The sequence below is a fragment of the Leuresthes tenuis genome, unplaced genomic scaffold (genome assembly GCF_036924035.1).
Source record: "Leuresthes tenuis unplaced genomic scaffold, fLeuTen1.0.hap1 SCAF_4, whole genome shotgun sequence".
In the NCBI taxonomy this organism is placed as follows: Eukaryota; Metazoa; Chordata; class Actinopteri; order Atheriniformes; family Atherinopsidae; genus Leuresthes; species Leuresthes tenuis.
This window is the reverse complement of record NW_027325358.1, coordinates 19,307,149-19,330,027: the sequence shown is the minus strand read 5'-3', so window position 1 is coordinate 19,330,027 and position 22,879 is coordinate 19,307,149. Positions and strand designations below refer to the sequence as shown.

At 41.0% G+C, this 22,879-nt stretch overlaps 1 protein-coding gene across 4 annotated transcripts in view; it reads right to left on the bottom strand.

Moving 5' to 3' along the window:
- bnc2 (basonuclin zinc finger protein 2) overlaps positions 1 to 22,879 on the bottom strand; it is a 155,872-nt gene that overhangs the window by 26,712 nt on the left and 106,281 nt on the right. For all 4 annotated transcript variants that reach the window (XM_072384964.1, XM_072384962.1, XM_072384963.1 and 1 more), the window contains 2 exons: positions 16,193 to 16,295; positions 14,531 to 14,766 (listed from right to left, as the gene is read on the bottom strand). In XM_072384964.1, coding sequence (XP_072241065.1) covers positions 14,531 to 14,766; positions 16,193 to 16,295 — 339 coding nt within the window. The remainder of the gene's footprint in view (positions 1 to 14,530; positions 14,767 to 16,192; positions 16,296 to 22,879) is intronic.

Below are 22,879 nucleotides of genomic sequence, written 5' to 3'. Positions count from 1 at the left end.
GGGACTTAAAGCAGAGAGCTGAGTGCTGCTTGCTAAAGTGAAAAATCATGCTATGGTGCTGAGGGGCCTGGTTTTGTCTTTTGGGAAAGGTGACTACATCTATGCTCTCACTCTAGTGCTCTTAAATACTCCCCCTTTTGCCTCCTTCTATCTATACTCCCTTTCCCTTTTTGTCCCAGGGTCCAGTCCAGGTACAAATGGCTATTTGCTGTACAACTCCCGCAACATGTTTGTGTCTGTTAGAGGTTGTCCCTAACAACATGTAAAACAAAAGAAGAAAATGTGCTCTTTCTGTTTTCACAAATTGCTCCCTTGAACACAAAAGCCCTCTGAATTGAGATGTCAAAATGCCATTTAAAATGCCTGTGCTGGTAGAGGCTGCACTGCTTCTCTGTCAGTAGGCTATAATTTGTCTAAGAGCTGGTAACAGTCATTGTGTAAGCTTTTTAGTGTGCATTTAAGTGTGTGTGATTCACCTTGGCAATCAGTGAATCTGCATCTTCCTGCTCATCTCATCACAGCAGGTCAAACCTCATTTAAAAATGAAGGAATTCCGTTAATAACTCTTTCTCTTTTATATTCATAGATCTTATTTCAATTCATCATGGGAAAACTATCATTAAATAGTTTGAGTTATAGCAATAGTTATGATAATACGCTACTGACAAGTGGAAAATTGTCAGTTCACAGTTTCATATTCTGCTCATCCCTAATTGTGTCATGCTGAGACAAAATGCTAAATCAAGAAGTGAGCAGTACAAAGATAAAGGCTGTCTGTGTAAAAGGAATCAACAGTGCTGCTAGCCGTCACCTGCTGGGGTTAACCTTGCGGGTGCCAACACATTCAGATCACAGATGAAACACAATAGCAGACAAGCCTTTTATTCTCACACCTACAGTTACAACAGCGTTTCTGTCAGCTGCGCAAAATTGTGTGTGTGCATCTGAACAGAAGCGCATGCATCGTAGACATATTTCCCCCTCTAATTAGCACAAGGGAGTCCTGGGGGCAATCAGACTTGAGGTTAATGAGAGGGGGAGAGAGCGGAAGAGACGAGGTAGGAGTGGCAAGTAACGTGTAGCACACTGCACCAGTGTTACAGTCTAATTTTCCCTTCTTATCACGCTGTCACCCTGAAGGGGCATCATACTCATGGCACCTACGTTGATATTTGGGCCTGTGACGTGAACGTGCATGCAAGCGCCGGCAAGATCAGTCGTGTCTCTGCACCCTGGTGATCCCTCTACCCACTTTTGTCTCGCATTATCTCTTCCCTCATGTCTCTTTCTCTCTGAAAGGCCCAAATGTGACAGCATGTTTCCCATAGCAAAACAGAGCTGCCACAGCAGTCTTGGCATCTGTCTGATCTCAATTGGTGTGCGGCAGTGCTGGTGGGAGAAAACACAGTCTACCAGATGTCATTGCTGAGCAGGACCCAGGCAGACTGAGCACAACTTATTCGCTCACAGGGGCTCACTTAACAGTGTGATGACTTTGGTATTCAGAATGAAAAACTGAGCTGATTTTCAGGTTTTAAAAATATCTACTGATATATAATTTAGTTGGCTAATGACAGTTCTGTGGTCATCTTCAAATGTCTTCAACAGATGCTCTAATTATAGATTATTATCATATTAGATTAGGGCATATACGGCTTGATATGTATTCATTTGTTTAATTATATTTGTTCTGTATTCACTTATTTTTTCTGTGTACTATATTTCAAATAGAGCTTTCCAAAATGAGCAGCTGGAATTGCTGAATAATTGTTTTTTCATTAGAAGATTTTTTTTGTCACCCTTTTCTGTATCTGCAATGTCCCTGTTGAACTGGAGACATTGAGTTTTATGGCCTGTATATTAACCACTCAACCACCAGAACACCCCATAGATATTTCCTTTGATTTTCTTCATGACATGGCATGGCTCATTCTCTGTTAAGAACAAGAGAAAAAAAAAGTCAGATCCTCTAATTCTTTAATTATTATTCCATTGCTGACCATAATCTTCAGCTTTTCATTACAGTCCAAAGGTGCCCTAAGATTCTAAATGACTGGAACTGGCCGTACTACTGTAGTCAAAGGGAAATGAACAGTGGCTCATGTGATTGTCACTCCAAACATAATGCGACGCAGAGGGGAGGTAGAGAAAAGAAGATCCTGCATTATTAATGAAGAGTGCTGCCATTAGAGACATTTATACAAATGAATAACTCAATCAGACCATGGCACAGATGTATACACACAGTGCACGCTCTCTTACACACACACTGAACATTGTGCTTCATGGGTTCGGGTATATTTATTTATTTTCCAAGGGTTATGGCAGGAATAATTGTTAATGTCAATGGCAGGATGTTTTTTTTTAATTTTTTATTTAAAAGCACCGTTTTCTGGTGGTTTTTGCTGGTAATATTTATATTGTTAGAGTCATATTCCAGTTTTCCTTTATGTCATACTCTTGCATTGCCAGAAGGCTCTAGGGTAAGATTCATCCAAGCAAAACATTGCTTTATTCAGAGACTGAAGATACTGGCTTCAGATGTACCTCACATCTTTTTTCTTTTTTTTTTTATCTGCCACTACTGCATGTCACAGAGGGAATATAAGTCATTTTCTCCCATGTCTGTACAGAGAACGACCCATTTCCCCTCAAGCCCTCTGTCTTGTTTTTGTATCTCTCACCCATTAACAATAATGCTCGGGGCGTACACAGATGTGAAAAGTAACAGCTAAGAGAAGAAAAGACGAGTGGAAAACGATAGAAGATGACAGAAAGGGAAACAGACGGGTAATGCTGCTCACAAGCATCACTTGTCAATTTACAGCCGTTGCTCCCTGAACCGCACCATATAAATTTCTTGTGTGACATCCGTTTCTAGTGCTTCCAAGCCGACTCAGGCTCCGTCCCACCAGATCCACTCCCCAGACACATACTTGGAAACCTTAAGTACAGACATTGTGCCAGATGTAGTCTGCCTTTACTTTTTCAGGTTTTTAAATGTTTTCTTCTTTTTTTTTTTTTGCTGGGATGGGGTGGGGTGGTTGGGTGGTGGGGGCAGTGGGGGATTAGAATGGATGAGCTACTGTCTCTGAGGAGTGCTTCTTTAGTCTATTTGATGAGGCTGCTGCCATACACACAGGTCACATGCTGTACGCGCACACACAGTTACTGACATCCATTGAATACAGGCACACAGATAAAAGTTTATAATTATGAATCAGGTGTGCAACATGTTTGTGCAAATGGATTTTAGATAAAGAGAGGAGCCAAAGAGCATCAGTGGATGTTGTGTATCCAACAGATTGAGAAACAGAGAGAAAGGGAGTGTGTAGCTTGGCACAGCATCATCTTTGACTGATTCCAGTCACGGCCTACCTTTAATCTATGTATTCTTAAATATAAGAATGATAGAAGTATCAGAGAGGAGGTTGGCTGAGGAGACCACCACAGAAATCTTTCCTGGGTCAGGTGCTAAATTGATTTTTACTTAAGCTCAGTTTTGTTAAAAAAAAAAAAAAAACAATAACAATAATAATAATAAATTAAATAAAGAGTTGACTCAGACTGGAAATGACTTTAGGCTTTTTAGGTTTTTATGTGAGCACTAGAATTATCCATAGCTTTCTGGAGTTTGACTAAGCTTGTAACAAGAATTTCTAACCCCTAGAAAGTTCTGAAAATGTCAACTATACAAAAATAGCTTTTATGTTTCCTTCCTTTAAGTCTTGAACTCAGATGAACAAGGTGTAGGCCCCGTGGCCGAGAAAGGCATTTGCAAAGAAAATATTGCCTTGAAGGAGTACGAGCTGAAGTGCTTACACTAATACGAGACTGCGTTCTACGTGCAACACCTGTTTTGACTTAAAACGTACAGGCCAGTAGCAAGATTAGCAAAACATGCCCATAAAGGGAGAAGGTGGCTGGGCTGACATTCTGATAACAACAGAGAAAAAAATGACAGCGTTTATTTCAAAGAGCTGAAACAACTGATGCGGTCATAATGTTAAGGAATTCATTCCACTGCAACACAGGGGAGAGAAACTTGAGAAAAGTGTCTGTAACTATTTTTAGCATTTAAATCATACAGTGTTGAAAAAAAATGCTGATTTTGAGTTGAATATAGACTTCAAAAGACACCCTTGATAAAGACAATAACAAAAAAGAAAGTTGAGTCATAGAAGTCACTATTGGCAAACTGTTACAACTGAATAAAATGGTAATGAGATTCCACAGCGCTCAAAAGGCAAACATATGTTTTATTTTTTTATATTGAATGTAAACATAAAACCATGGGAATTTCAGTGACTTCTTCAGCGTTCAAGCCTGGGAATCTGGGAAGTCAGCAGGAATCTGAAGATATGCCTTTCCTGAGGGACACTGGGTGTACAGCTAACAGTGCTAAGGAGACTTGATCTAGGACTGATCCCTGGAATTTTACCACAGTAATTTGGTTTGTCAGCTTGGCAAAGGAAGAAATCGCTTTGTACTGTGTCACCTCAACAGGCTGGATTTTTGTCAGGGATCAGGAAGTAGACTGCACACTCCATACTCAAGTTGGCCTCACTGCTTGACAAAGGTGTGACTGAATGCTTCAAATGAGGCAATGGCTCTGACAAAGTCTTTGTCAGATTGTCAAGGCCCTTTGGCACATTGTTCAGAGACTTGCTGGGATTTAATTGTCAGATCACAAGGCCCGCATGCCATGATGATTGGTGGCAAAGATCTCGACGGGAAGTCAGGGAGGATTTTAACACCTCACACCACCGTTGTCTCTTTCATTATGAAGTTAGTTGTGCTAAGAGCTGCAACACTGGCAAATAGTAGACATACGCAAAATTCTAACTTGCTGTCTGAGGAGTTTGCTGTGCAACTGGCACAACATAAACACAAACATACAAACACACATAGACACAGCCACGCGACTGTGGTCTCTTAGTAATAGCTTTGTACCTCCTGGGGCCTTGTGCTGAGTGTTCCTGTTCTTATCTTTGTTTATGTGGAGGGCAGATCATCATGTACAACTGTGTGTGGGTGCCTGTGCACTCTTGCAACAAGGTTGTTTAAAGTGCACATGTAAGTAAGAATGCAAGCTATGTGTGTTTGTGTGCGTGTGTGTACCAGGGAGGTGATAAGGCTGTGCCTGGCACCAAAGTAACAGCTGGCACTGAGCCTTAGATCCCAAAGATGAGAGACAGTAATACTTGGTTGTTTGTGCGTGTGCACACACACAAACACGCACACTGGATTCAACAGAAAGGCAACTATATCACTAATGCTTACTGGTGCATATGCTTGCACTTAAATGTGTGTATTTTGTATGTATGTGCCTGTGCTCACTGAGGTCAGTCACCTTTAGCAGACTGTTGATCCTCCCTCTTCAGAAGACTCTTGTTCTGTCTTTGTTGATTAATGCCTTCAGTTTCCAACACACACATATTCAAGGTAGAATCGTGGGAGACGGTAACTTAGATCTGCATCTTCTATAACAAAATCCAGGGTTAGAAAAGTCTCAGAAATACCATTTGCAAGTCGAGCGGTAAGTGCCGGGAATTGAAGCATTGTCGTGTATAAATATAATTTCTGGTGACCCTGTATCATATCCTGTCTATGCTTGCCCACAGAGAGCTATGTGCCAGTGACAGCACAGCTCACTTGGTGGTCCCAGCACTCAGCCACTTACCCATTTAATAAGACAGTCTTTAAGAGGACGGAGCCAAGCATATGCACGGTAGAGATGTGTATTTTTTTCCTCGTCTTTACAAGAGACGTTTTGTAGGTAGCCAAGGGGCTGGCATTCACCAAGACTGCCTGTGTGTGTGTGTGTGTGTGTGTGTGTCTGTGTCTCCCTGTTAGGTATCCATTTATTATCCATTTATTACTACTATTAGTCCTCTTCTCTCCCTCTCTCTCCCTCTCACTCTCACTCCCCTTCCCTTTAGAGAAATTCAAATAAACAATCAGGATAGCACCATGCTGAGGAGCTTTGTAATGGGCTCCTAATTAGCCACTCCAAACACAGAGAGAGCCTGCTTCACGCCTCGTTTTCTGCACTCATCTGCGTAAAACTGGATGAATTGATTCTATTTGCACACCACTTAATGCACTGATTGTATATTGGCATGGCGAAGGATAAAAACAAATAAACAAAAAATGTCTTTAAGCCTACATTACTGTTCAAAACAGGCTGACCTAAGCTGGAATTAGACTTTAAAGTTTCTTGGGTCGTTCCAGGGAAGTGCACAGCCTTGCTTTTGCACTGGAGCTACACTCCTCCTCTTGCTCTGCTCCTCAATCCCTCTGTCCGTCTCTCCTCTCCTGTCTGAGGTGAAGTGAAGCCAGACCAATTGGTGGGGGAGAGGCAGTGTCTTTCTTTAGACCAGAATGAGGATATGTAGAGGGTGGGGATAGTCATCACCTTCTCCTCACACCTTCATGACAGGTCATCCTGCTTAATAAAGGTACTCAAGCACAACACGTCAAACAGAGAGGAAAAACAGGTAAGGCATAAAGCATGAAGCCTTACAACAAGCTAGTGAGCTGGTAGGGTACTGACCTATCTAAAAATTGCCAAAAATCTCCAGCTTGAAATAAAAAGTTTCAACTGAAAGCGCTCCACTATATTTCTGCAACTATCCCACACTATTTTGTATTGTGTGGTGCCGCTCTACAGGCATCTCAGCACTGGTGTTGGATCGTGATGGGGTCAGTTTACCTTTAAACCACTACCACACAACAAGGAGTTAAAGCACAGTAGAAGCTGCATACTTTTTGCCAGTGACACTGCAGCATCACAAAGAAATGCAGGAAGTTAAACACAGCTGGGGCCATCAGTGAAAAAAACGACATGTCGGGAAACTCAGTCACAGAAGTCACCAGTGTGTGGTTCACTAACATAAGTGTGTGTGTGTGTGTGTGTGTGTGTGAGGTCCTTCAGTGTGTGTCACACTCCTCTCCCTCAGCCAGTCTGCCTAGCTCATTTCCTCCACAGGCTGCCTCCCTGCTACTTTATGAGCAAGAGCTTCTACAGCTCTCACCTCAGGACACACTTCAGTGTCTAAATGTTTCCACTTGTGGGGGAAGTGACACACATTTACTCACACCACAGGGCACTAACCCATAACAAACCATGTTGCATATGGGCAGCTATGAAGAAAAGTGATTGGGTTTAATTCTCACTCTCTATGACTTCTAAATAGGTGCATTTCAATGGCTATATTATACCTGAGTGATAATGTGGGAGGTCAGTTTGAGACATACTGTATTTCTTTTTTGTACTGTTTCAGTATATGCATCATACATCAGTGCTAAATCAGAAACCTCCCTTTTTTCTGTCTAATAGGACTGACCCCAGAGAGTGCTAACAGTCTCAAATCACTGCTTATACTCCTCTAGTAATTTTCACAGCACTCCTAAACAATTCGGTGTGACAATCAATGCAGGACTAGAGTCTCCCGTGCGGATCGATACAGTGGCATGCTGCCGGACAAACCAGTGCTACACAAGATCAACACCTTCCCGTACCGTCATTAGTGTTGCTGACCTTGAAGTAAAATTCAATTTCCCTCTGCAACAACAACCCATCCTCGGCCCCCTGAAATGCTACTTGAGAATTCAGAAGCCATTTCCTCCACACAGAACAAGCAAGGCAGGATATTATAACTTATGAAAAGGATATATGGAACAAGGGATGCTGACAGAAAAAGAGGGATTCTGCTTGAGGAGATAATTATAATACAGGCGTCTCTAAAAAGTAAAGAAGACAGAGCTTGGCTGAGGACAAAAAAAAATCCTGATAACAAACTGGCAAATCCCCAGTTTCAATTAGGGTATAGGGGTGACTATGAGAGCTTTTTCTTGGGAGTTCCAGCCGCACCAGGGCGGCAATGAGAACCTGTTGCACAACGTTTCCTACAGGCAAAGACCCTGAGTATGAAGAGAAATGAAAATGCAGTGAGAGAAAAGGATAAAAAAAATAAAGATCACATTAGATCGGTCAGTGTTGTGTATATCACATAGAAAAAGCGAGAAGGGGGAAGAAGTTATTTTAATTATAATATTGCAGAAGAGCTTTGAGGAAAGAAGAAAAGTGGCCCTTTTTCTTCACTTGGAGAAGTTGGGAAGTCTACAGGGCTATATTTTCTCAGATAGAAACTAAAAGGAGGTTGTACGTGTTTTGGAGTGTGGAGGGGGCCATGGGAAGAGTCACAGCCGGGGAATCAAACCAGCATCTCAGATAAAGCTGTAGGATTGGCTAGTAGGCTTTGAAGTCAGTCTTTTCATAGGGCTTTGTGAGAGAAATGGGTAAGAAGGTAACACTCATACACTCTGTGTGTGTAGATTAGCTGAGCATAGTTTGAGTTTAAAAAGAAAAAAAAAATCCTAGTGGGATTCCTTGGGAGCTCCAAGTCCTGACTATGTATGTTAAACATATCATTTTCATTTTCAATGTGTGCTCTGCTCAGCATGTGAACTACCCATCAGATGTGACTAGAGATAACCCCCAAACAGAGATACACTGAAACACATCTAGCACTCCCATATGTTTCTGCATGGATTATTTTTTTTTTATTTGACTCACCCAACTGTAGTTGAAATACAGTTTTAAAATTTGCATGTAGCCACCTAGCCTGTGTTAAAAAGACTTTCGAATGCCACTTGAGAAGATATACAGCATCCATGATTCCAGACCACGCTATTGGCCTGATCTACATGGAATGATAGTGTGATCAAAATTATTTTAAGTTTACCCACTGATTTGAAAAGAACTGTATTAAATATACAAAAGAATGCTGTCTGAAATTGTGTGTGTGCATGCTTGCCAGTAAATTAAGATAGAAAGAAGGAAATTGGATGAAATCATATGCTTCTTATATGTGATATGAACGCATCACACAAATAGGGCCTGATCAGCAATTACAACACATACGCCTGTCACTTTTTAGCAAAAGTGATGACACAAAAGGCATTTATGCTGCCTAACAGATAAAAATATACAGAAAAACATACCTTTGCATTTTAAAGGTGACACAGAAACTTCAGAAACCCATAAGCTAATGAAAAAAAGTCATGCAAGAAACTATTTCATCCTAAACCTTCCCATGACAGCAGGAAAATGTCCTAAAACTACCCCCCCCAAAAAAAAAAACAACAACAACCAAACCCTGGTTTCATATCATTATTTTATCCCTATTATTTTTGTCTCGATTTTGAACTTGTGTAGCAGCTTGTGAGGCCTTGTTTAAACTATAGTAAAATTCAGACTACCCTCCAAATCCAATATAAGGGGAATTATTTCCCAAATTCCTGCATACAATGTAACCTGCTCATAACCTTGCCTCTCCAGCTTGAATTCATTTGAGGCTTGGGTTCAGGATTCAGGGGCGAGGGACTGAGGATTTGGCAAGGGCAGGACTTGTGTAAGGAGCTTGCTGTGCTCTCTACAGGTTGTGAGAGAAGTGACATTAAAGAGGGTTATGGTTTCTGCAAATATGTGATCTTTTTAGTTTGTTTATTATGATATACTGGATGTTGGTTTTGACATTGCTATATGAAAAGTGTTTTTAATATAAAATTGTCAAATGGTTTAATGTCTTACTGATAATGCTGTTCTACCTTTCTCTGACTGATCCCCTTATCTCAGATCACATCCTTTTATCTGTAGCTTACTAAGAACTGAGCAGTTGAGAAAAAAGAAGGAAGAAGACACTTTTAAAAGCACTGGGAGGACAACCGCGTGTGTGTGTATGTGTGTGTCTGTGTGTGTGTGCACATGCAGAGGGGGTGAGATTCACCTTGATTCAGTACACCGGCTGTCTTTGAAGTGTTTGGAGCACAGCACAGCCAGCGCAGAGCCAACCGTAAGCCTTCCAGCAAAAATCGAGCCTGACCTCCCCACCAAATCATAACCATATGAACATAAGAATTTCCACCTTAGGAGAATGCTCTCTCCCCCGTCCATCTCCCAGGGTGAGGCATTAAGTAGTGATAACAGAAAACAGGTTCTAAGAGGGGGGAGGTGATGGAGGGTGGAGAGGAGGACGGGAGGACAGGAGGAAAATAGGGGTTACAAGTGTGCCGTATGGAGGAGATTGGAGAGGGGGATTGTGTCCAAAAATGTTGTTGCACGGAGTCTGACTACCTAAAATGGAAGTTTCTTAGGCGAGGATCAAGAGATATGGTGACCTTCACAGTTGACAGAGTGAGAGACAGAAATGTAGAGGGGGAGTGCAGTGGAGGAAGAAGAAAAGAAAGATGACAGAAAATTTGGAATGTGACTCTAACACAATAAATACCTTTCTAAACCACTCCAGAGATGCTGAGTGGTACCTTTACAGAGACACACCTGCAACTGGAAATGGTTTCTCTGACTTACACAAACACTGTTGCACCCTAATCCATGTAATCACATTCTATATTGAACATGTGTGAGAACACATGTACAATATTACAGTTACAATTAAAAAAAAAAAAAGAAAAAATTACCTGCCTCTCACAGCCTCTAAAAAATATCTGCCTTGATCACTGCGGTGACAGTAAACTTACAAAGTTAGTGGAATTTTTTTAATGTTTTTATTTTGAGATGTTTAACTTTATTATTAACACAGTCAAATGTACAACCATCTGCCACTGAATCAAAGCCCCGTTCCAAAGATCTGTTGGGGTAGATGAGTGTGATTTTGTGGCTGTGTGTGCCTGATAGTTAGAATAAGCATTCCTGCGAGTGTGTGTGCAATTAGGGTTTAAGGCTGTTTGTGTGTGTACAGTATGTGCGTGTGTGGTTGCATGGCATTGGTGGGGGCTGTTAGCGGTTCCATCTGGGCCTCCTGGAATCCGCATGGAGTCAGAAAAACCACATCTCATAAAAGCGGAGGCAGCCCAATGTTCTACAAGGACAGAACATTACTGAGAATGTCGCTCAGGAAAACCCTGGGCTTCAGCCCACATGTTGGCTTTCCACTCATTCCCCTCTCTACTTATTTCTTTTACTCTGTAAGGGATAAGAAAGAGGAAGACAAAATAGACAGTGTGGAGTGTGGGAGACAGAGGCTGAGACAGAGAAGCCTGTACTGATAGCAATTCCATCTGTTGGTAGCGAGCAGAGGAGTGAGCAGTGACAAGCTGCGGGATCAGGCAGTGTTGGGGGGTGGGGGGGCATCTGGTGTACATTGGCTGTGGGTCTGTCTGGAAACAACCATGGCAGAGGAGCAAAAGAGGGAAAAAAAGGATGAAGGGCTGAAGAGTGGTGAAGGTAAGAGTCCTGCCAGAGTGAAGGGCAAGGAATTCTGGCACTGAATAAATGTGTCTGTGTTGTTCACATACAGTATTATCTTGGATTAAGCTTGAAGTCAAGGGAATATGAGAGAAATGGAGCAGTGTAAAGGGTAAAAACAAAACACTACACACGCATAACCTTCTGTCATCACTGTCTGGTGAAAACCTCTTAGCTCTAATTTTTATGATTCCAGAGACATTTCAAACTTAAGATTACAAGCTGTCAACAGCAAAATGCTACTTCCTGCTACTCACGATTTATGGTTTTATCTTTATATGTGCAGCTTTAATGGATATGTCACATATAATTCATCTTCTTTACAAATCAGAATTCTATTTTCCTAATAAGCCACTGAACTTTTAATAGCACTGATCTTTTTTAAATTTATTTTTCAGTTTAAGGAGTCTATTACAAAGGTGGAACAGTATTTCTTACAATATCTCAGCAATTCAAGATAGCTACCTTTCGTATGTATGGAATAAAAACCTACTGGATTGTAAAGTATATTGTATTGTTAGCTCTGCAGACTGACCTAACCTTGGGAAGTGTGTGTATAATAATACATTGATGCTGTGGTGAAAGCAACATGAGTGTAAGTAGAATGGTGCTGAGGCAGCAAGGATGCTCCTGATATGAATGAGCAACACTGTTACTGGCTATTCTTATACATCACTGAGTGCTGTACGTAAGGTATGTAGGTGTTTGGCTCACTCAATGAGTGTATCGGACCAGCTGAGTCTTGTTGAAACTGTGTAATCTTGACCTGCACTGAGCTCAGCGCAGTGCAGGTTTCTCCACCTGAGCTCTCACAACTCAACATCCACAGAGAATAGCACACAGACACGCCTCCTCACAGGTCTGCAAATCAAATTTTGCTTTATTTTTAATGTGTGAGCTGTGTGATTTAAACCTGAGGAAAATAAATGATTATAATGAGTCACAAGGGGTATAGATTGACGCCATGGGCCTGCAAGTGAGGTGGCCCAATTAAAATTAGCGCCATGAAGACAGAGTAAATGTGTTGGTCAGACAAAGGAAACTAAAAAACAGAAGGGAGCGTGTGCATGTTTTTGTTGCATTTTTCTTTTGCTTTAATAAGACTATGCTCGTGTCGCCTGGCAGAGGAGCTGCAGCAATACTTTTTGAGCTCTTCATTGTGCATTACTGACACCAAGCAAACACAAACAGTCCCACAAAATAAACATTTCCCTCAATATAATCTATTACTTCCTATCGTGATAAACTGTCACAGATTACTAGAGACAAAAAAAAATAATAAATAATAATAATAGAAAAAGCTTACCAGAACCATAAAAAAAGAAAAAAATGTATAGCAACAATAGGCTTTATTATAACATTTAGTACAGAGAAGTGAACATATCTGCTGAATAATTGTGTTGCAATTTATAGAATTTCTGATTAAAACTGAAGTTAGCATCTTTACTCCTGTGGCCCTAACACTTTTGTTCAAATCCTAAATCAGTTAAAGCAAGAGTATGAAAGCCCAACTATTAGGATTTAGATAAAGTAATTTATCATCGAATAATGTCCCCTGACATCAGTATTAAAAAGCCAACTTATTATCTATCAACTGAAATGCTGTTCTCCTCATTTTATCTCTCATTTAGTGCAGCGTAGTGGTGAGGAACACACCCCTGACATAAAGTGTTGCCCGGAGGCTCGGGGAAGATGATTGAATTTCATAGCTACTTACAGGCTAATAGGGCCGTACGACTGCTTACTGTCCTTAAGTGACTTGCTGCCTCTCTGTGGCCGCGGCCCCTTTGAAGCCTTTCTGAGGAGATCTAGAGGATTTAGCCAGTAGCGTGACATGAGGCTGAGCAGTTGAGCAACGGTGCTCCCACCAGCTGACTATTAGAACCAGCTGATAAAAACACAGGGGCTACAACTATGGGAACGAGAGATGTTTTAAAGGTTGCTCAATACAAGGTTCTCACACAGCAGATTTAGCTAGATTTCACAGGGAAAATAGAACACATGTTTTTTAAAAGTGAAAAAGTAGGTGATTGGCAAGAAATTTAATAACAACAATTTCAAAACGTATTAATCATTGATGTTTTTTAAACAAATGTGCCAAAATTTCTTCTGGTATCATGTTCTAGAATGTGACTTTTTCCTGCTTGTCATTTTGATTCTTTATATTATAGTAGATGCAGAACTCCTTAGATGTTTTATTGATTCACTGAAATTGAATTTAGAAAATATGTGTTTTATGTTATGTTTTAATAAGAACACTCAATAAAGCATTTTATACACTAAATATGTAAATATTAATACATCAATAATATGATATTACATATGTAATATTATGTTATTTTGCATTTTTCTTTATTAAGTTTAAACTTTCTTTTTAGATACGAAATGACTATAACAAAGCAAGGATTTAATATCTAACTGAATGCAATTTAATTACCGGATTGTTACTGTTTTGTGTGAGTTGGCGTATATTCTTTAATGACTGCAAATGGGCAAGTAAGGGCTTTAGTCACAGAAACTGTTTCAACACACAAACCATCCTCTACTCACCATGCTGTTCCACTTACACTCTTGGAAAACTAAACCATATATGCATACAGATAAGCACATATGCACACACACACAACACACACACACAAACATGGGGCTAACCACATGCACATGTTCACTCACTGTTAACTAATTCATTCAGGAACACTTTGGTTTGGGTTTCAACACCAAAACCTCTGTACCTTTGATTGAGAAATGTGTCTGACTGCAATTATATGGGAGGAACAAGCAGAGGGAGGGATGGATGGATAGATAGAGAGAGAGAGGAAACGCACTACAGTGGTTTTATAGTTTGCTGGTGTGACATTTTTCTCCACCTTTTTTTCCCCTTTCCTTTTCCAGCGGAGGGGCACACTGTTGTGTTGATAGGGCAGGAAAAGGGGAGCAAACAGAAGTAGAAGCAGGGAAAAGGTGAGGAAAGTGGATGGGCAATGGGACTGAAGTGGCCTAGATTGTCACTGTTGTGCTTTCGATCAATACCTCTCAAAATAGCTGCAATGTAAGAGAAATTTGTAAGATACTCTTTGTGAGAATGTGATGGTAGTGTATGGACTCAATCCCCACTTTCAAAGATGACTGAAAATTGTCTGCAAATATAAAAGCAAGTGCAGGGATGGATTTTTGTGTAAGGAGAGTCCGCAACATTTGGTCTGAGCATTTACTCTTAACCCATATGATACTTGAGACATGTTTGTCGCTGTCACTGACCTGCAGTATGTAGCCCCTGACATAGTCTCGGAGGGTCCAGCCCAGGCCATGCAGGATGTGCAGCACTTCCTCCTGCTTGAGCACAGAGAAGAGGCGGTCGAGAAGGATCTTGAGCCTGACTGGGACAGCCTGGGTGCCGTACAGCATCAAACTGCTGATGTCAAACACCACATTGGACTGAACAATCTCCACCTGGGTCGGGTGGTAGAGGTGCTGGGTGCTGAGCTTGTCCAGAGCTGCGTGATTGGCCAGGTGGTGAAAAAAAGAAAACACACACACGAACACATAGAGAGGCAAAGTAAGTGACTATCAAGTTTCTCTCTCATCTCAAATCTTCTCCCCTTGGCTCCTGCATAGTCAGCACGGACTGATAATAACACATCTTTCAGACAGAGGCAATGGCATTAATGTTATTAGCTGCCATTCTTTCCTTTTAATCTAATCTCTAGCTCTTTCACATTTTCGCTGCCCTTGCATCTTCAGTTTTACTTGCCTCCTCTGTTTCCATCCTGACCCCAATCGACTTGTGACTGAACTATCTCATTTACTCATACACACATAAAGACAGGATGTTTGGGATAAGGCCCAGAAGCTGGAAGGAGAGGGCGACATGATGACCAAATGGATAGTGCAGAAATCACATGGGCTCCTGCAATTGGATAGAGGTCCTTAGATGTTGCTTAAAGGTCAAAAATCAGGACATAAAGCTCATTTGTGATCACAAGGAACAGTAGGTTTCTGATTACCCCTACTATGCAACCTCAGTCACCTCTTTACCCTCTCTAGCTGCCTGGGCGACACCTGTTTCACTCTTCTCGATCTCAGTCCCTCTTTCTTCCCTTACCTCATACATCTCTCCCTCCATCTCCCTCCCCTCCCTCCCTGCCTGTCTGGGTGACACCTGGTTGGGTCTCTCTCTGATCCTGGGACGGCTTTCTCCTGCTGTCGAGGGCTTTGCCTGACAACGCATTGAGGCCAGACACGAACATAATAAAATATGAAGAACTACTTGTCAGAGTCCCTGCCAATGCCGACATAAAATGAAAAGTGGGGGAGAGGAGAGATGTGTGCATGACAGTTCAGAGGGAGAGATTAAAAAATAGTCAATGGGGTCCTGTGCGATCTGCTGAAGGGCCCATAGCCCGCTCTTGTGCGGACGCAAGCCAAACAGGTGTTTTCTTTTATCTTTTTTTCCCTCCTCTTTCTCTTTGTACTTTTTTGCCTCCTCTCCCTTTTTCTTATACCCGCGTGAAAACTCATAAGGTGTGGTCTTCTTGCTTCTCGACGTCTGCAGTACTTGTATTTCTTTTTCTTATTTCTAAGATGCAAAAACAAGACTTTGAAAGGAAAAGCAGACTACAGAAGCAAACAATAACTGCAAAGTTACTTCTGTGATAGAAAACTTTATCACTTTTAATCACAGACAGAATGTTTTCTGCATTAAATAAAAAATGTCTGGAACACTTAAGCTTTGTAAAATATGAGAGCACATTTTATGCTTCCAGTATCTGAGGTCATTTTTTATGTAGATAAATCTGTATGTATAAGTAGGTCAGGACAACAACATACAGTTTGACTTGTGTCAGAAACATTGGTTATATATATAATATCTATACCTATACAGCACCCAGATACATCTACCTTCGCAATTAGTTTTCTTACCATGAGCTACCCAGCCATGTTTGCAGTGGTCACATGTTCGTAGGTGAATCTTCCCGGGCTGGAAACACTCACACGTGCAGTTCACCAGTGTGCAGCGAATGGCCTGTAAAAAAAAAACAGAAGAAATCTATATCAATACAAAGGAGATAAGATAAACTGAGATTGACAAGAAGCATTTTTCAGTGAACAAAGAATGCAAATGAAAAGCACAAGGACAGCAAGAAGACAGTCGCAGAACAGCGAATCCCCAAAACTTCCCACCTGCTGAACTTTGAAATGTGACGACAATGTGACAGAAAACTCCCATCAGTTTTACAATCACTTGGTTACATTGTGTGAATCTAACCCTCCATTTATTGTGATACTGCTGATTTCATGTGAACCAACACCAGACTTCCCTGCCTGAACACACAGAAATGTAACTTGCTTTGACTGAGGCTTCATTACTCAACACTGGAACTGCACTTTGTCTGACCCCGGAAAGCTTTTAGTAGTGAGAGGTTAAGTGTCCAGACATGACGAGGGCAACTCAGTTCAGCACAATACATCGACTGCTGAAGCTAACTCCTTCATAAACAAATCTTCAGGTGCATTTTACTTGTTTCTGTAAAACGTTACTCATTGTTAAACCAATGTACGGTAGTACAGAGAAGAGTGTGGTTAAACACGGAAATCTGTACAAATGAATACACCTTCATCATCCAAACAAGTTCAGCAGCTGCAACCAATAAATTTCACACTGACATAGAGCAACAAGAAGAAAGGGCAAAAGGAGAGAAAATGGGAGTAAAAGACAGAGAGAAATCAGAATTATGAATCTTAATAAGTGTTGGCAGCTCTTCTTTTATCAGATATTTTTCATACAAGATGAATAAAGATAGTAACACTTGTGGAGCCTTCACTGTCTAAAGGGGATCTGCAGCTGAAGGAGAACGGCATATTTTACATTTGGAAGCCTTCATAAAGATTTCAACAACACTATGGTGTTGAGTGAAAATGAATGATGCAAAAAGTATTTATTCTTTAGGATTTAAAGAAAAATAAGTGTTATACATAAATCTATAAAGATTTTCTTCCAGGAATGTGTAAACCATTACAATGGGTGCAGCTTAAGGAGACAGCTGTGAGAAAATGCAAGTTTATTTTGACGGAAAAAAAAAAGCATGAGAAAACGTGTCAGATCAAAATGACAAAGGATGTTCTGCAGTGATACATGTGGATATCTGTCTGAGACTAGATGAGGACGACAATGACAAAGTCGTCTTACTTATCACCTTGTGAAACTTTATGAATTTATAGTCTGCTCTGAATATACTATCTCATCTTGTCTCGCTGTTTCTCTTATAAGGTAATGGTGTGACAATTATGTGACAGAGACAAAGGGTCGGAGGTTGGAGTCCATGTCTGCATCAACAACCTGTGTTTCACAATATCAGACACACTCAGCATTTCTAGAGAGAAAAGGATCAGCAGCATAGATTACATCACACAACTCGGTCACTGCACTAGCAGAGCACAAACTCAAGTGCACATTGTGTTGTTTAACAGGAAAAAACAACATTTACCCAGTCTGTAGAGTAGACTAATACCCTGCCCTGCAACCTATAAAACATAGAATCTACTAAAAGACCATAAAATCAGAATCCCCCTCGCTCACCCCATGGTGTTGTAAACCAGATTAGTTACTGGAGGTGTCAAAGTGAACACGAGCTTATCCAAGATTAAACACAAAATTACACCACTTCTAACTGTGTCACCTCACAGTTTAACACCAAACGAGACAGGAGACAGAGATTATTTAACTTAACACCATTTTTAAGCTCTTCAGGTGCGGGCACAGCAATCCTTGCAGTGTGTGAGGATTACATGGTATGTGTCAGTTGGAGCACACATACGGAGCTTTATGCACTGAGCTGATGCTCTAATCCAGAACAGTATAAATGTGTTCAGTGTTCCATCCTTCAAGGACACATTCTAAGAAGGCATGGCTTTTTCAAGATCGTTCATAAGTGATGGCTAGGGTCAAATGTGGGAACTTTTAGATGCAGAAGACAGTGAGGGAGTCTGCTATCCTAAGGTGATTTCAGCAGGAATTGGTTAGGATTCTTAATTTTGTCCTTTTAATCCCTGCCATGAAATTCATACCTTTATCTAAATGTATCCTTTGCCTTGTCTTGGTTAGATAGCTTTGCAGTAACAGTTATATTCATAAAACTATTTCATGATGCCTCGATTTCTTTTTACAATGTCCTTCATTGTGTTTTCAAAAATTAATTTGAAGCATATTCTTATTGAATTTATTGTTTTTCTAACTTCAATAAACAACAGTTACATTGCTCTTGAAAAATAAAAAAAAAACCTTCTATCATGTTCAGAATTAGAAAAATTTGATGGAAATTTTTCTGATTGATTGTGCCAGAAATACCTGATTTTGACTGCCCCCAGCTTCTAAAATATGAATGAATGCTCTCAAGAGACTGAAGACAAAATGTGCCACATTTGTAAAATGAGGGCTTCACTTTCAGCTAATTTTTGAGGTCATTCTTTTCTAAAATTTCAATAGAATATAAGCAGATAATGAAAAAATATAGTTACTTTGCAACCCTATTTATATGGCACACCAGATCTTTTTGTCAATTAGCCCACCTTAAATTTTCAGTGTAATTTTTATTTTACTCTACCGACTCTTTTAACCTCTTCTACTGAAGAATTTCCTTGTCATTGAGTCATATAACATGTCATTCTGCTTTCATTTTTTAGATCTTGCATACTAATATATAGTAAGCAAATTTAGCACAATGATGTCACACAGTACAGGCCTATCTCTAATTACCTCTGAGAAGACGGAAATAAACAAATGGAAATATCAAATGCACCTCTGCTGTTTACGAGCTGCAGTCTGACAGCTGACAAGATAGTTAAGGGGCGTCTAATACGGCAATTAGAGCATGCCACTGTCTGCAGGGCTGCTGCTGTGACAAGACGCCCTCTAATCACTGACTTATTACGCTGGCTAGCAGCACCTCTCATATCTGGCCCATTAAGCAGACAACAGCATTAAGAAGCATTAAAGCAGCAGCAAACCCCCTCTACTGAAGAGGCACTGACGGGAGAAAAGGAAAGGGAGGGGACGCTCTGTGCTTGTTATTTCTTGGTATTAATTTGTGCATTGTTGAACATTCAGTTATAAATGGGTAGGAGAAGAGTAACGGAAGCCTGTGTTGATTGTACACTATAAGATTAAAGACTGAGGAGAAGCATCTGATGGATGTGTCAATGATGGCCATCAAAAAGATGTGTGTGGGTTATCAGAGAAAACAAAAAAGACAAAATCATCAAGAGTTATCATGATTTTCACATACCCAAAACTCCTCTTCTGTAGCCTACATAGATCTGGATTGGCCCTACTTTAACCTATATCTAGTCTGGGATGGGTCAGAGACAAGCTTGGGCCCAGATCCCAACTCTACACTTGCGCATATTTGTCACAGCCTGGGGGAGGAGGTTGTGTTATCTGAGGCCCGGCCAGATACTCAACATTAGTCACTGTGCTAGCGTCTCGCCAGGGTTTCCTCTTTGGCTCACAACAAAAAAGGATGATGTTGAGCAAAGTGACAGAGAAGTGATTGTGTGTTACTTTGTAAATCACTGGAAAACTGAGAGGCCTTGTGAAAAGTTGAAGTGAAGAAAATCCCACAATACTGCAGCAATTAGACCCAGACAACAGTCAACGCTCTCACAGCTGCTGTGTTACTGCTATGGTCAACAGCCTAACCTAGCTGCGCTCAGAAAGCATAATTTTCAACCCTTATCTGGCTCAAGAATGAGTGTCTCACTGCTGGGTTTTGTTTAGCTGGAGGCTTGATGTTTCATGGATGTTTTCCTTGGCTCACAGTCCCTGTCCCAGCCCAATTGTATAAACACTGACAGTCAGCAATGGCCAGCATCAGACTGAGGAGGACTCTCAATTAAAAGACTCTTAGTGGGACAGATGGACTGAAGAACTGCAGGATAGAGAAGCTGTAGAAAAAAAAAATTCTTGAGTGGACTTTGTTGTTATGTCCAAGATCATTTTAAACAGGGGGAAAATGCTCAAGAAAAAATGAAAGTCCACCCAACCCTGAGCCAAGCAGAACTGTAGAGGTCGACACAGACATTATTTTGACCTGTACAAGTCCCATGAAGCAGTAGAAGTCATGGTGATACTAAACTAATATCCTGTACAACTATTTTCCTGCCCTGTCGGTTTGAAAGGCTGACACTGTAACTATATGACACCAAAATACAATACTACAAATTCAGTTGCCCCGAAAGCCTTGCCTGTATCTTCTGTAGATGGCTCACAATGAGACCAGCCTCTGCAGCTGCTAGATGCTGGGTGGGTATTGTTCCTCCTACTTTAATTGAAACCTTTAACATGTTCAACACACAGCCACAGACCACATTTCTTGTTTGGTGAGTTAAGCAAAGCTGAGATTTAAATGAAAACCCTGTGTGTGCACGCACGGCTTTCTGTATGTGTGCAAGTCTTTGCAGCATCAGCTTCGGATTTAAATTTGTCTCTGCTTAGGGTCACTGTAAAACACTGGGAGCATCTTGTCCTCTCTTCCACCCACAAGATATTATCTCATCCATGAGTTAGCTGCTGAAATGCTGTCAATTTCCTGCCAGAAATGTGCAGCCAACGTGTGGAGGAAAAGAGGCACGGCAGCTTTGCGTGTCATAAAACAGGCCCTGACTCCTTCAGATAGATCAGGGCTTCACAATGTCCATATTGGAAACAGGTGACAAATAAAACATGCCAAATAAAAAAAAAGTCTTTGTAGTCAGTCACAGCATGCCACAAAATACAGGGGAGTAAATACCTCATGCCAAGGCTAATCTTTGCTTGTTTGATTTTATCCTTTGGATTTTACTTGAAACACAGCTTTCTTGTCTTACAAAGTGGTACAAAATAAACAACGATTAATCACGTTTGCAATGACCTCAATTGTAAATGTTATTATATTTTACAGAGGGAAAGTGTAGTTGACAGACTAGAGACCGTTTTCTCGCTGAAATTCCCACAGGGCAAGGCCTATCCTTCTTGTCAGATCGTGTTTTGAGCCCAGCGGCTGGCAGTCACAGAGCCAGAGGTCCCTGTCCTTTGTGCAGCTGTGTGTCTGGGCTTTGACATGGGGCAGAGTGACTAGAGCTATGCTAATGGGAACCAAATGGGGCGTGAGCCCCCGGTGGATTACAGAAGGAGAAGAGAAGCATGTGTTTTCATGTATTTGTGTGGAGACCTGGGACCCCGCTCTTTTCTTCCTTTCTTTTGAAACCTTTCTTTAAGACTTTTCTGTCAGCTTGTATTCTTAATTGATGCTTTTTGTGACTTGACAGATTTGAGGTGTTATTGTCAGTCGGTACAATGAAGCTACTTTTAAAGCTGTTGTTCTGAGATACTGTAACCTATTTAGTGTAAAGTTAAAAATAAAGTTTGAAATTGAAGTTTGAAAAAGAAGTCAGCGAAGTAAATAAGCATTTAACAAAGGCTAGCGAACAATAAGAAGCATCTGCACTTCATTGTTCTGTGAACATATTGTGTCTGTGAAAATCTGAAACCCAAGTTTCAGATGTTTGGCAGTGCTCTTGCTGCACTTTGTTTTCACCTGTTTTTAGTAGAAAAAAATGTCTCACTGATGCAGCAACAGACAAAATCAAATGATTTGATGACGCTTTCAGCCACCAAGTGAGGAAGTTTTACTATATTCAGATTACCATTGCAGATAAAGGAACCAACTGACATGCCTGACTTTTGGCCACTTGCTAAGCAATATGCCATATCAAATCCTGTGTCCTCAGCCTTTCGTGAATACATGTGCAAAATCTGCCAGGAATCAAATTACAATACATTCAACACTGATTAAAATCATTAATCTGGACTTTTAACATTTATATCAGGACAGTCTAAACAACTGAACTGTGACTGACAACATCTGTCATCTGCTGTCATCCCATCTGACAACCAGTTTAACTTTGACCAGATTTCTGGATTCCTTCACATGCACAGACACAACACCCATGTGTGATTACTTTTGAGTCAAGCACGCATTCGGTGGACTAAAGCGTCGGTGTCCAACATTCCAACTTTGTGGACTGACACAGTCACAGAAAGTAAATCTCTACGTGTTGAGCACCACCCCAATATTTTCAAACCAGAAAAATGATGAAACCCTACGTCTGGCTCACTCACATGATAGATAGTTGTGCATGCACTTCTGGACAGTCATGCTTGTTTATGAAGTGAACGGATAAAGGACCCAGCTGGCTTTGATATTGTGAAACAGGGAGGAAGAAGGAGCATAGCATAACAATACTGGATCAGAAACACAACTCTGTGATCTTGCTATCATATGCCATGCTCTCAGTCATTGCTACCTATACAGATGGAGAGATGTACCATGCCACTAACAGTGGACTACACTGTGAGTTCAAATAGCTATGCATCAAGGGAGCAGCATTTTCTCCCATCTTTTAGGTAGACAGCAGGTGCATACAGAGCTTCCCCCAGTCCAAACCCCTGGCCCTTCTCAGCTCTCCTCAAAGCATTTCCCCAGCTAGAGATCAAACCATCTGCCAGTGACAGACCTCTGGGTCCACAGACACAAGGCCAGGTTCAAAGATGGGTGTGAAGGGAGGAAGGGG